The sequence below is a fragment of the Carlito syrichta genome, unplaced genomic scaffold, assembly GCF_000164805.1.
Source record: "Carlito syrichta isolate Samal-C Ts95f unplaced genomic scaffold, Tarsius_syrichta-2.0.1 Scaffold309791, whole genome shotgun sequence".
Lineage (NCBI taxonomy): Eukaryota > Metazoa > Chordata > Mammalia > Primates > Tarsiidae > Carlito > Carlito syrichta.
In genome coordinates, this window is record NW_007253887.1 from 313,870 (window position 1) to 327,561 (window position 13,692).

The 13,692-nt window shown below is 42.8% G+C and overlaps 1 protein-coding gene across 1 annotated transcript in view; it reads right to left on the bottom strand.

Annotated features, from left to right (window-relative positions):
- MARCH3 (membrane associated ring-CH-type finger 3) overlaps window positions 1-13,692 on the bottom strand; it is a 147,583-nt gene that overhangs the window by 37,040 nt on the left and 96,851 nt on the right. Inside the window, exon 2 of the mRNA XM_008067853.2 lies at window positions 1,069-1,312. Coding sequence (XP_008066044.1) covers window positions 1,069-1,256 — 188 coding nt within the window. The 5' untranslated portion in view covers window positions 1,257-1,312. The remainder of the gene's footprint in view (window positions 1-1,068; window positions 1,313-13,692) is intronic.

Below are 13,692 nucleotides of genomic sequence, written 5' to 3' on the forward strand. Positions count from 1 at the left end.
TTCTGAAAAAAAGCTGGAGAAGCCAAGGAGCACCTATTAGCCTGATAGGCTGTAACTGCCAACCTGCCACTGGGCAACACTAGCACAAGGGGAGACAAGGTGCTGGCATGGGCAAGTGGTCTCTGAGTTGCTTAGAGCCTTCATTCTGTCTTTGGTTCATTACCTGGAAAGGCACAGGAGGTTTTAACAATAACACTTTTGGCCAGGCACAGTGGCTCACATCTGTAATCCCAGCACTTTGGGAGGTCAAGGTGGAGAGGATTGCTTGAGCCTAAGAATATGAAACCAGCCTGGGTAAAACTCTAAAAAAAAAGTTAGCTGGGCATAGTCGGGTATGCTTGTGCTCCTAGCTACTTGGGAGGCTGAGGAGGGAGGATTGCTTGAGTCCAGGAATTTGAGGCTGTGGTGAGCTGTGATCAAACTGATCACACCACTGCATTCCAGCCTGGGTGATAGAGCAAGATCCTGCCTCTAAACAAAACAAAACAAAAAACAATAGCACTTCATAGGGCAAGATGTGTGAAGGGTCCAGGATGGGGGGCCATGGAGACTGAAGGAGAGACCAGCAGAAGAGACCCCCAGGTGGCAAGAAGAGAGTCACCCAGGAAGTGGCCCTGGCCAGTGGTTCTATCAGGCAATTCCAGTCAGCATGCACACCAGAAATGCCACTTCAAAAGTTTTGCCCACTCATCCAATCAGGTACCTTCTTCATCCTATTTTAATAAGCTCCCTTTGTTACCTCCCTGAGCCAACAAGAGAGTAATTCACACAGCAATGTCAAAATAAGAAAGGTAAAGGAAGCAGCTCCACATCTTGTGGGATCCTTCCCTTCCTGGTTCTTTGTAAGCATGACTTTAAGGGGAAAACTCAGTAAGGTGAATTTTAGCTTTATGCCCTATTGCTATAGAAACGGTGATGACAGAACTCATGTAGTCTTTTTTTTTTCCAGCACCTCCTCTCACCTGACACAAAGACCTGAGCACTAATTACATTCCCGTTAGCATTTTCCATCTGACAAAGAGTTCTCCAGATCAATTACAGATTCATTTATTTTAATTGTGGTACTACCTCTGGGTGGCAAGAGTCCGCACTACCGTTGACAGCAGCTGCCCGTCCTTGGCTGAAACTTGCATGACATACTGCGGTTGCCCATTCACTAGGCTGCCACAATCCTCCACGGTCTTCACCACGGGTGCAGCCGAGCTGGTGCAGTCTGGCAGGACTTCGGGCAGGTGACTGCAGCGGCTGGTTGTCATGGTAACAGACAGCAATTACTCTGCTAATGGCTTCCACATTCATACAGGATTTCCATCTAAGAGAGATCAGAAAACAGTTTACTTGGGCAGGGTGATTAATAGAAAATGGAGAATTACGGGCCACCAATGTCATCATGTCATTATTTAATATAAATAACAGGGGTAGCCTAGACGTGGCACATTATCTTGTTACTATTTAATACAAGTGCACACACACACAGAGTCCACAAGAAATCGTGAATGTGGTTATGAACAAGACAGCAAGCGTGTCGGGGTACATAAACATTTAGGAGCCCTGTTTTCCATGAGGGGATGGAATGATGGCTCTGAGGCCCAGATCTGAAGAGAAGATAAGCAGTTCCCCGCTCGGTGCCAGAGAAGCAATAAGTCTTTGTTGACACTCTCTAAAAGTTACTAGAATCATTATTAAAACTGTTCACAACTATTTTTTTCCGATAAATGATTTATTCTCCATGCAGCCTCATTCTGAGATACTAAGATTTAAAAAAAGAGAGAAAACAGGAAAAAAAAAAAGGAATTTGGCCAAGTAGTACGTTCTAGGAAAATATTTGGCAAACATGAATCATTCAATTACTGTAACAACTTTCTGACTTTTGCCATATCTGTGTCCCATGATAAAATTCTCTATTTACTATGTCTTGAAAATTAACTTCCTTTAAAAACTCAACCCATTTTAGCTTTGTCTTAAACACAGTAATTTATGAAATAATGAGTTTGATGAGCTAGTTTTTTTTTTCCCCTAAAGGACATGAATAAATATTAGCCTGATTTTTTTGTGTGTTTGTGTACTACCAAGAATCCAGGAGCACCTGCATCATTATAGGGACACATATAGAAGAACATAAAAAGGTGATGAATGAGATCTCTCTCACCAGTTTAAAACAACCCATTACTAATAAGGGCCTTACCTCCCTAACATATGGTCATCATATAAACTGGGGAATTCTGTTCCCGATCTGTGTGGTGCAGGCTTGGGTCAAGATCTCAAGTACAAAGCACTGAGACCCACTAGAGTGAGAAACCCTACTGTATTCAATAATAGGTCAGCATGTGATGCATAAGATACAGAGGCAATTATAGAAACTTGCAGGAGGAATTCTGTCCAAAGGTGAGATGACACAGTTTCATGGTCCACCAGTGCCAGCCTGCTTACCTCAAGCTTCTGAGGCTGACATGGTCTGGGCTCAGCAGCTAGCAGCAGGACCGGTTGATGGACTGAGTTCAAGTCAATAAGTGGTTTGGGTAGGTCAAGGTTCTAAGTCTACATAAATGAAAATTTTGTCATTCCCCCAACCCCAAGAGGATTTCTGGAATTCCTCAAGAGCTTATTTTCTTCCAGGTATCTGTCTCTACTTATTATATTTTGTTTGATCCCTACAGGTCTAGAAAGCAAGATCTTCCCAACTTCCAGAATAATGTGCATCAACTGGATGTTCTCAGAGCGAGAATACAGTGTTTCCAGATGAACTTGAGCTGACAGTTTCCCTCCCAACAAGCATATGTCAAGCAGGCTTGACCGTCTAAGACAATTGGACGCGACCATTATTGCCTGCTTGCTGCGGAAGTTTCTAGCTGGCCTCACGCCAGCAGCTTCCTTTCCCACCCTCCTTGGCTGCCTTGAGTCCTCTCAGGGTCTGCGTCTGCCCTTGCCTGACAGTTCTTCAGAAACCACAGTGGGGAGATGACTACAAACATCAGTCCTTGTCTGAGGCCTGACATGGGGGCACAGGCAGGGGCTGCCCCTCATGCCATTTTCATGACCACCAATACTGAACATTCAAGGAACACGATCAGCTAGTTAGTTGGTTTAGGCATAGTTTTGCTTTTAAAATAGGTTTGTTGCTTTAAAAAAATACTGCAAAAGAAGTACATAGAATATTATAAAAAGTGCAGAAAAGCACACTGAAAACAATAAAACTTACTCATAACCCCACCACTCAGCTAACCACGGTACATTTTGGGGATAGATGCTTTTTATTTTTTAAAGGATGGGTAGGGTAGAGTTGATTTTAGCTGAAGCCAGATCGCTTTTTTTTTTAAAAAAAAAACTGAGTTATGGTAGCTCTCCGGCCAAAGAACAAAAGGATGTTAAAAGACCATCATCCTCTTCTAAAACTGTGCACAACTCCCCTTTCCTGGCCTACTCTTACAAAACCCCATTGACATGATTTTAAATTCTCATAATGCCTCACAGTCACAAAGTGTAACTTCCTGGCACAGCTCTCTTGCTTCACAAGGCAGCCATAGATTAAGAGCCAGGGGTGTGTTGGCAGGAAAAGCAGACACAGTGACCTTCTTGCCACATGGAATCATTATGTCTGGATGCACTCTGAGAGTCTATTTTTGGGTTTTGCACAACTCCAGCTCAGAGGGCCAAACACTCCCTCCCTACGTCTGATGAAACCAGAAGGAGGTGAAGTTGGAAGTGGGGGAAGAGACCCAGGGCTACCAATGGTTAGGCTACCCTTAGTGAAGTGCCTGTCACCCAAGCATATGTCCCCAAGTTCACTCACCTGTAACCTAGATTAAGTTCTCATCAAAGGAAGTAGTTTTAAATGTATGACCTAAACCCCCAATAAAATGCCCTTTACAATATTCTGTAAGCAGAGTTGCCTTTAAACTTACTTTATATATGTAATTTCACTTCTGGATGATATACTCCATTCACCTCTCTTTTCACAGGCAATAGGGATATTATCTGCCACCTGATCAGTGGATTCCATTCGCAGTGGGAGCAAAAGGCACCACTCTACTTTGCCTTTTCCTACAAACAAGCCCTGGCTCTTTCTCGTGTCCCATCTCCGCAGAACCCTGCATCCAAGATCCTCTAAGGCCTCACTCGATGTAGGGCCTAAATGAAATGATAGTCCAGTCCAGCACTCCCTGAAGAACGTTCCAGCATGTCTGCTGTACACCACACAATAGAATTACCTTATTATAATGACCGGCATGTCAGTGATGAGTCCCAACCGCCCTAAAAGACAGTGACCTTGACTTTAAAACAGAGTGGGAGGGATTACCCAGAACATGAGCACCCTTGGTCATGGTGGGGACAGCTGAGTTTGTTTCAGTCCCAGAAGAGTGGATCTAATCACCTTCTCAGGTGAAGGAGGAGGGAAGGAATCCCATTCTGCCTGATCTCAGTGAAAGGGAAGCCCAGAGGCCTAAAAGGCAGGCAAGGGGCAGGCAGGAGTAGGCCTAGCAGGCTGCATGCACCAATTGGCATGCATATGCTGCACCTGGGGCAGTGACAAATGGCCTACTGCATTTTCCTGTCTCCTTCAGAGCCACCTGGGAAAACAGCAGGTTGTTGCCGAGGATGCTAGAAAGAGCTGAGTTGTCAGTTTGCAGCCTAGCACTGGTCTTCCACTGATCTTTCTGCAAAATTTCAAGCACCATTCGACTGCTTTCTTATCAATGCCAGTACACTGCTCTTGTGGGAAAGTAGTTCCCAGTCTGCCTAAAGATTATTCTCTCTGGGATTGCTCAGTACAGAAACAAAATGCTAGGAGGGAGTGGTGTATGTGTAAACTAGAAACCTCAAACCACACTGGTAGGACAGGTCCTTTGCTGGCCAGGCTTGACACCTTGTACAATTTCTTACTTGGGCTGAGAAAAAAACATGACTTGGCACTGGCCAAACTCAGCTGCCCACAGTGAGAACAGTGGGAGTAGGTGGACGATAGGAAGACAGCAAAAATGGAGGGGGTGGCAGGCTAAATGCAAACCTTATTAGAGAATTGTTAAAATAAAAAACCTTGTCTGTTAAACTGTGACCCCTGCAAAGGACAGAGTACAGGTTTCACAAAAGCAGGAGACCCAGCCAAGCTGCAGCTAACTGTTGTTGCGTTTCTGAACACACTGCCATTAGTGAATGATTTCCATGAGAACATGGCTGCCATCATAAGGATGCAGCCACAGGACACGGTGAAAAGGAAGGAAAGTGCGTTCTTCTCACCTCTGCGGCTCCCATGCCCCAGCAGCTCCTCAAACCTTCATGAGGATCAAGAAGTTAGGGAAAAAGCTCTGCTTCTGGAGGTACAACACCAAAACCCATGCCCTGGGTCATGATTTAGCCTCTCAAACTTTCCTGAGATTTCTGGAATATTTGAAGTTAGGGTACCAATGCACCCTGAGTCACCTCACCTGGTTGTTTGTGCGACCTAGAGCAAGGCAATACATGTGAAAGCACCTTAAAAATTGGAATGTGCCATGCACAGGTAAGTCCTGATTTTAATTACAATGTTAACTTTTATTCCTGCTTTTTTTCTAGTCTGCATCTTGTTTCTGACTTTTAAAACCACCTTTTCCAACGTCTGGTCAACCTCTACCATGCTGCACCTTTTGTATCACAGTTGAACTCTGACGTTGTATCATCCCCTCATCTAGGGTGCACAGAGGGAGCCTCGTCCTTACGTGTCTACTTCTCATTTTCTGGCCCTGTTTCCTTCAGATCTAGAACATAGGTTTCATCTTTCATGAAAATGTTTAACAAAGGTATATGATGAAAAACTGCTACGATGTTGGAGATGCTTGAGTCTATTTGTTTCAGCAGCTACTATTATCATAACTAATTCACCATGTGACAAATACACTAGAAAATAAAACACAAGCCACTCTCAAGTCCCTTTTCAGGCCAACTTGTATCAGAACTGCATTTCCAATACTAAATCAATGTTAGTCTCTTGGATGTAAGTCAAGAAGGGAGAGAAATTTGTTACAGTGGCCCCTCTCTTTGGGTATAAAAATTACTCGCAAGATTTAAAGGTGAAAATGGGAACATGAGAATGTGAGGGCCAGCAGGCAGTGACTTGGTCATGTGAGCTGCCTGGGCAGTGGTCTGAGCAACAGCAAACTTGAAGGGGGCAGTTTGGACCTCCAAATTCAACCTTAATACCCAATTCCAGAGATTTTAAGAAGTAATAGCAGACTATAAAAATGATTTCTGAAAATCAACAGGCATAAAGTTTCAGTCAAGCAAGATGAATAAACTCTAGAGATCTGTACGAAATTGTACTTGTAATCAACAAACAATGTATTGTAGACTTAATAATTTGTTAAGAGCGTAGATCTCATGTTAAGTGTTCTTACCACAATAAAATGTAATTTAAAAAAAGAAGAAGAGGTAGCCTTCTCAGGTCCCAATATGTCCTGGAAGGATCCTGTATCACCTCCACAACCAGAGTTGGTCAACAAAGCAAGTCAAAGAAGCAAATTCATTAATTAATACTTCCATCCATTCCAACAATTTTTAAAAAAGTTTTTAAGAACTAGGTATTCCTAGAAAATTTCTGGTGGTGAAGGGTTTACCTGCATCCACTCATTTCAAATCCTACTTTACATTTTCTAAGGAAAAGCAGAGGCCACCAAACAGTCTGGAGCAGTCCCCAGATCTTCTCCAGGGTTGCAGAGCTGTGAGGATCCGACACCTTTCCACAATCAATTATGCTCTTGGCAACTCAGGGGAAACCACTTGCAGCCATAAGTTTGGGGAAATGACACTGCAGAACTATGGAATGGCTAGATGTTTTTCTGCTCCCACTGAGTTCCCCATCTTAACTAAACTGGTCCAGTATACAGCAGCCTGACCTTAGTTTTACATGAGTGAATCTGCTTCAAAAAGGAACTCTACATGTCCTTATCTTTTTTGTGAGGGGCTGCATATTTGGGGAGCATGGTCCCCTCTAATGAAACCAATGAAGAGGCAATATGAGGTCGTCGGTGATTGAAATGGGAAAAAAACAGCAATAATGGCCTGTCCAGGAACTTTCCCCTCTGAGTTAGATTTTTAGACTTTGAATTCTAACAACAGTCTCTGAAAATAAAAATGCTCTTTGATGGAACATTTCCCTAGCTTTTCAGGCATGTATTAACCAGACAGTGCACTGTATGGCTGATGAACTGACTTAGAGCATCCCGAACATTCAGAGAAAATGAGGGAAGGTAGGAAATCACACAGTGACCTTCCTTTCCAATGAAAATGGAGCAAATGACTAATTTCAAAACCATTAACATGTAAAAGTGGCATATTTCTTCTGAGAACAGGACACAAAGGCTCTCCAAGGAGATAGCTGGGACATGATTACCAGCAACATTTAAGTTTTCAAAAACACGCCAAGGAGGCTATTCACTAAGTGTATGTAGCGGCAAAGGAGCTGCTTCATTAAACTTAAATACCCACAGCAGGGCTGTGCTTACAGACCCACGCTACCAAATTATACATTTCTTTTCTGGATGCTTCACTGGCCTCATTATGTAGAGCACAGAATTTGTCATTCCAAATAAAGTGACCATCCAAGTCTTTACAAACATGTCCATCAGGCGCTTGATGAGTCTGCAGAGTGAAACACTGGCTGGCCTAGTGAATTTTTAAAAATACTACTTTTGTTGTCTAATTAGTTTCTGTTAGGTGCTCATTGTCACACTTACAGGACACAGTTAAGCAGTAAGCAGGTGAAATGCCTGTCTCCAAGCATATAGGAGGTTTTGATTTGGGGGGCAATGGCATTTTCTTGAGAAATGTATGAACACCAGCGATGAACCACAGGGAGAAAAAACTAGACCAGCATCAGGCAAGTTGGATCTGGACATAGTAACCATAACATATTCCCAGTGTACTATTTTAAAGTTATATTCAGAGTTATTTCTCATCCGTGCTATTAATTCTGATTCTCAGCTACAAGAAGTATCAGAAACATCAGACAAGTCTTTATTTTATCATTTAAAATTACTGTATTTTCTCTTCAACCAGGTAAAATGCTCTAATTTTGCTGAAGGCAAATCAAGTAACAATTATCATATTTATACATATTTTTCCCCTCAAGAACTACTCACGAAATTAATTCAGATTTTGGAGGCTATCCATTTTTTCATTTAATTTTAATTATATAGATGAAAATGGCAATTAAAAATCCCACAACAACCCTGTGTGTTCAAAGACACAGCGACAGCTGAATAACACTTGTAAATAACAACTGGCTCTTGCTCACGGAGCCCTGCTGAGCTGGGGGAGAGGGCGTGGGGTTGTAAAGATGAGTTCTGGGGGCTCAGGAACAATGAAGGCACATCAGAAAAGTTTAAACATCAAGATAAAAAAGCTGAGGAGCAGGCACACCAGAATGAGACATTCACAGGACATTACTCTGAGAAGAGAATTAAGTGTACCCTTCAAATGATGCTTAGCGTGCCCAGTGCCAATTACACAGCTGCCTGTCCTGCATGCACAAGGGATGCTATGGGGAGTACAGCTTGCGGGCCAGGACAATAATACAAGGGAAAAACAACTCAGCCACCATGAGGGCAAAATACACTCTAAGAACTGGAAGTTCCCAATCTGTTGGTAGGCTCACATGCATTTTCCATCAGCATCTAAGTGAATGCCCTCCATTAAAGAAGTGGATTTTGAGCTGGGTTCGGTGGCTCAGCCTGTAATCCCGCACTTTTGGGAGGTTGAGGTGAGTGGATTGCCTGCGCCCAGGGGTTCGAGACCCGCCTGGGCAACTTGGCAAGACCTCAACTGTACAATAAATCAAAAATTAGCCGGGTGTGGTAGCACGCGCCTGTAGTTCCAGCTACTTGGAAGGCTGAGGTGGAAGGATCGCCGGAGCCCAGCAAGTCGAGGCTGCAGTAGCCGGGAGCGGTCACTGCACTCCAGTCTGGGTGATAGAATGAGATTCCAACTTAAAAAAAAAAAAAAAGAAGTGGATTTGGGATTCATTTCCAAGTCATACCTCACCTGCCTCTGCACAAGCAACCCAGAATTAGCTCTACAGGTGTGTTAATTCATTTTCTTTTTTGAGACGGGGTCTCACTCTGTCATCAGACTGGTGTGCAATGGCACAATCCCGGCTCCCTCCTGGCCTCAAGTCATGCTCCTGTCTCAGCCTCCCAAGTAGCTGGGACTACAGGTATGCACAATCATAATCATGCCCAGCTAATTTTTAAATTTTTTTGTAGGGACAAGGTCTCACTGTGTTGCCCAGGTTGGTCTCTAACTCCTGGGCTCAAGCGATCCTCCTGCCTCAGTCTCCCAAAGAGCCACTGCACCCAGCCAGATGTACTAATTCCTACCTTGAGTCTCCTGAAGCCTAGAATACAGCCAGCTGCTGGCTTATTTTAAGCCAGGATTTCTTGTGGCTTTCTTTACCCCTGTTTTACCCAGACCATGGAGAGGTTGCAGTCTTGTCCTTTCCATGGCATGTCCAAGCTCTGCAATCTACCAAGATCAGGTGGGTTGGGCCTTCCTGGGCATTCCCTGCAGGCCCACAGGACCCATAACATGTTTGGCTGCATTACCTTCCATTTGCACACAAGGATAACCAGTTACTCAGCTTGTCAGGGAATATTAAGGCAAGTGCAGAGTGAAGACTAAACCTCTTTGGATTTTACGTGTCAGCCCTGTCCTTGACATTATAGATGGACTCCCTATTAAATGCCACGTGCTATCAAAAGTTCTCAAAAGCACCAGTTGTCCTTCCATACACGGTCTAGAGATGTGAACCTGTCTGAGTCTCTAGGTGTTCCTTCATGGCTTTTGTACATGTTTAGTTTCTGAGTCAGGGGCTCTCAGAGATGCTTGGGGTTGAGGAGACAAGAGTCCTGGTTTTGGATCAGGGAGTGCTGGTTCTCAACCACCACCCAACTGCTTATCAACAGGAAAGAGTTACTTGATGCTGAGCCTCAGTTTCTCCCCTCACACCGAGAACCTGAGGTTGGTGTGCGCTCGGCATATAGAGGGCTCTTGGTAACCAGAAGAGCTTAAGTCTGTAGCATAATAGGGTCATCTCACAACAGTGGGGTCAGGGCAGAAGGAGAATAAGCTCCTTCCAGATCCCACCTCTAGGCCCCTTATCTAGCCCACCCTCTTCTATTGTTCTCCTAGCTACCCTCTCATTTTCTCAAGCAAACATCTCATGGGTGCAGAACTACTGACATCTGCTTTGACAGTCTCGTAGAAACAGGCAAAAATCACAGAAACGCCCCTTGGAGTGACTTTTCTCAGATTTATACACAGCTTTCCTCGCTTAAACCCCAACATACATATTCACACATACACACCCAAATCATGGCCTTTTTATAATGGTTCCCTAAAAATGGGTCCAGTATTTTACATAATCGTGATACAAACAAGCACAAGAATAAAGTAACACATGGCCAAGGGTGGAGATTATCTGAGATACTTCATCATTTAATCTCTTCACAGTTTGTATATTGGATTCTTGTGGACCATGTGATTGTAGAGAATAGGGTCTCTTTCTTGGTTGTGATACTTATTTTCTACTTACCTCAATACAAAGCACTTATTATCCTCTTCAAAGGAACCTCTGAGGCATTAATTTTTCTAACTGGAACACATATCCCATCCTGCACTTGCTGCTTTGGCATCTTAACCTGGGCAGCTGCATCAGGCCCCTACATCCTTTCGGTGCAGCCTCTCTTACACAGCCCCCACCTGTTGGAACGCCGGCCCCATCTGGACTTTTCCAATAGGGGTACCAGCATGCTCTCTCCATAGTCCTCCAGGGAAGCCAAGTGTTGAAAGCCTGTTAGAAATGGTCCAGCATGTCAGCTTACACACAGGGCTGTCTTACCACCAGAACATCTCCTTAAGCCCCTCAGAAGGAAGGTCTTGAATCAAATATATCTGGTTTGTTCATTTCTTTGTATACCCAGCCCTGCCCAAAACAATGGGTAAAGTTCCTTAACTTGATTCGGCCCTGTTTGATAGATACAAAAACAACTTTATATTGACACTGAATTAAATTATTATTTTGACAAAACAATTGAATAATACATAGAGGTCTACTCTTTTAAATTTTCTTATGAAGATAGATTTCCTTTAGAACAGACAAAAAATTACACTGTTAATACAATAGTGTGAGTGTATTTTTCTATTTTCATAGCACTATTCATTTTCCATTTTCTAAGTGCTAAATAAATACAGTGGGTCTTTACTGCATTCTAGGGTGAAAATAACAAGTCATACCCCTATGGAGCTCATTCATTTGCTTTATGGGCTAAAAAATCTCTAGTGTGTCACAAATTAACACAATGTTCCTGAGGACTGTGTTTTATTCTTGAATCTCCAATTTCACTAATAAATGTGAAAAACACATGTAGCCAGATAAGTCCCCAGAGACCAGCCACTGCAGTTGCTGAAGAAAGCAAGTTATTCCAGCTAAGCTCAGCATTAACTTCAACACAGGAGACTATTTGTTTCCTAAATTCTCCTCCAATTGCCCGATGTAAGGCAATGAAATTAGTTTCTAGTGACCGACCAAAAAATCGAACAGAAATAATATTTTTAAATAAAGGAAATCATCAAAAATTTAAAAATAAAAATTATGAATCTTCAGATAATAACCTTCTTCTAGTCAGAGCTCCTATCATGCTTCTAGGCAAAGGACCCCACCACTATCACTGAGAGAGATTTGTTATTCTTTTACTTAATATTTTTATCATGAAAAAAATGTCAAACAGAGGGAACACTACAGTAAACCCATATTTACCTATCTAATCACCCCAATCAAACAATCAATCAAGGTTTTGCCACACTTGTTTCAACTGTCCTTCCTTCTTTCCCTTAAAATTATGATTTTAAAGCCAATCGCGCCAGGCTCGGTGGCTCTGCCTGTAATCCCGCGCTTTGGGAGGCTGAGGTGAGTGGACTGCCTGAGCCCGCGGGTTCGAGATCCGCCTGGGCAACTTGACGAGACCTCATCTCTACAATAAATCAAAAAATTAGCCAGGTGTGGCAGTGCACACCTGTAGTTCCAGCTACTTGGAAGGCTGAGGTGGAAGGATTGCCGGATCCCTGCAGGTCGAGGCTGCGGTGGCCGGGAGCAGCTACTGCACTCCAGTCTGGGCGACAGAGTGAGACTCCAACTCAAAAAATAAAAAATAAAAACAATAAAGTCAATCGCAGAAATCATGTTGTTTCACCTCTACATACTTCAGTATGAATTTCTAAAAATATGCACATTTCTTCCATAACCACAAAGCTATTACTATACCTAACAAACTTAATAATTCCTTGGTAGCCTGTATTTCAATTTCCCCAACTGCCTCAAAAAGTCTTATGGTTGGTTTGTTTAAATGAGTCAAATAAGTTGTATATATCACATGTAGATATTATGTACTTATGTCCCTCCTACTCACATACTGCCCCCTCTCTTTCTTCTCATTTCATTGTCTGTTGAAGAAATTCATATGGGGCTCCCCTAAGCCCTGTCCCAATATTCCGTTTCTTAATCTGTCTTCTCAGATGCGTATGTCTCAGTGCGTCACATCAGGAAGCAAGTAATGTGTGGCTGTCCCACTTTTGGTGGGTTCAGGGAAGTTCTCCATTGAGACATTTCTCTTTATTTTATTTTAAATTCAGGGGGTACATGTGCAGGTTTGTCACATGGGTATACTGTGTGATGGCTTCTATTGAACCTGTCACCCAAATAGCAAACATGGTACCCAATAAAGTAGTTTCCACTTAGACATTTCTAAAGGTCTATGGTTGTATATTAGATGCATAGTACTATTGCATCTATTAGAGGCATCTAATAGACCATGGCAGTGGCCTGAATCAATTGTTTCATCTGGAGGGTATCCAATTATGCTTTTTCCATTCTAACTTCTCCCCTACATATAGTACTGGAATTCTTTCATAAAGGAGAACTTTCATCAACCAGTGCAATCTGGTTATCTTGAAATACAATTTGTACCAAAAAGTCATGATTGTTGCTTAATTCTTCCTATGGCTGCCAATTTTCAGAGTAAGGAATGGGACTTTAGTTGTATCCTACAGCAATTGAGTTATGTTTGTTGTTGTTTATATAGTTCTTAAAGGTTTGCCTGTCTTTACCGACATTTTTTTTCTTTTTAATGAAACCACTACTCCACAACAAGCCCTCCGTCTTAAGTATAGAAATGATCCGAGCTAAATGTGATGGCTCATGCCTATAATCCTAGCATTTTGGGAGGCTAAGGTGGGAAGATTATTTGAGCCCAGGAGTTCACCAGCCTAGGCTACATAGCAAGACCTCATCTTTTTTAAAAAATAAAAAAAGTAGTCAAGCATGGTGCTATGTGCCTGTAGTCCCAGATACTCGGGAGGCTGAGGCAGACCACCTGCACCCAAGAAATCAAGTTGAGGCTGTGATGAGCCATAGCCTTACTCCAGCCTGGGTGACAGAGTGAGATCCTGACTCAAAAAAAAAAAAGAAAGAAAGAAAGAAAGAAAGAAAAGAAAAGATATGGATTTTTGTTTAAAAGGAAACAAAATAAATTGCAGGCATGGTTTCTGCCATTATGGTTTACTTTGGTAGGAAGACCAGGTGCTGTTTCCCTTACTGTTTTGGTATGTGAGACTCCCATCCTTATGGTTGATAGAGTCTTTCCCTAGGCCCAATACTCCTCGCAGACA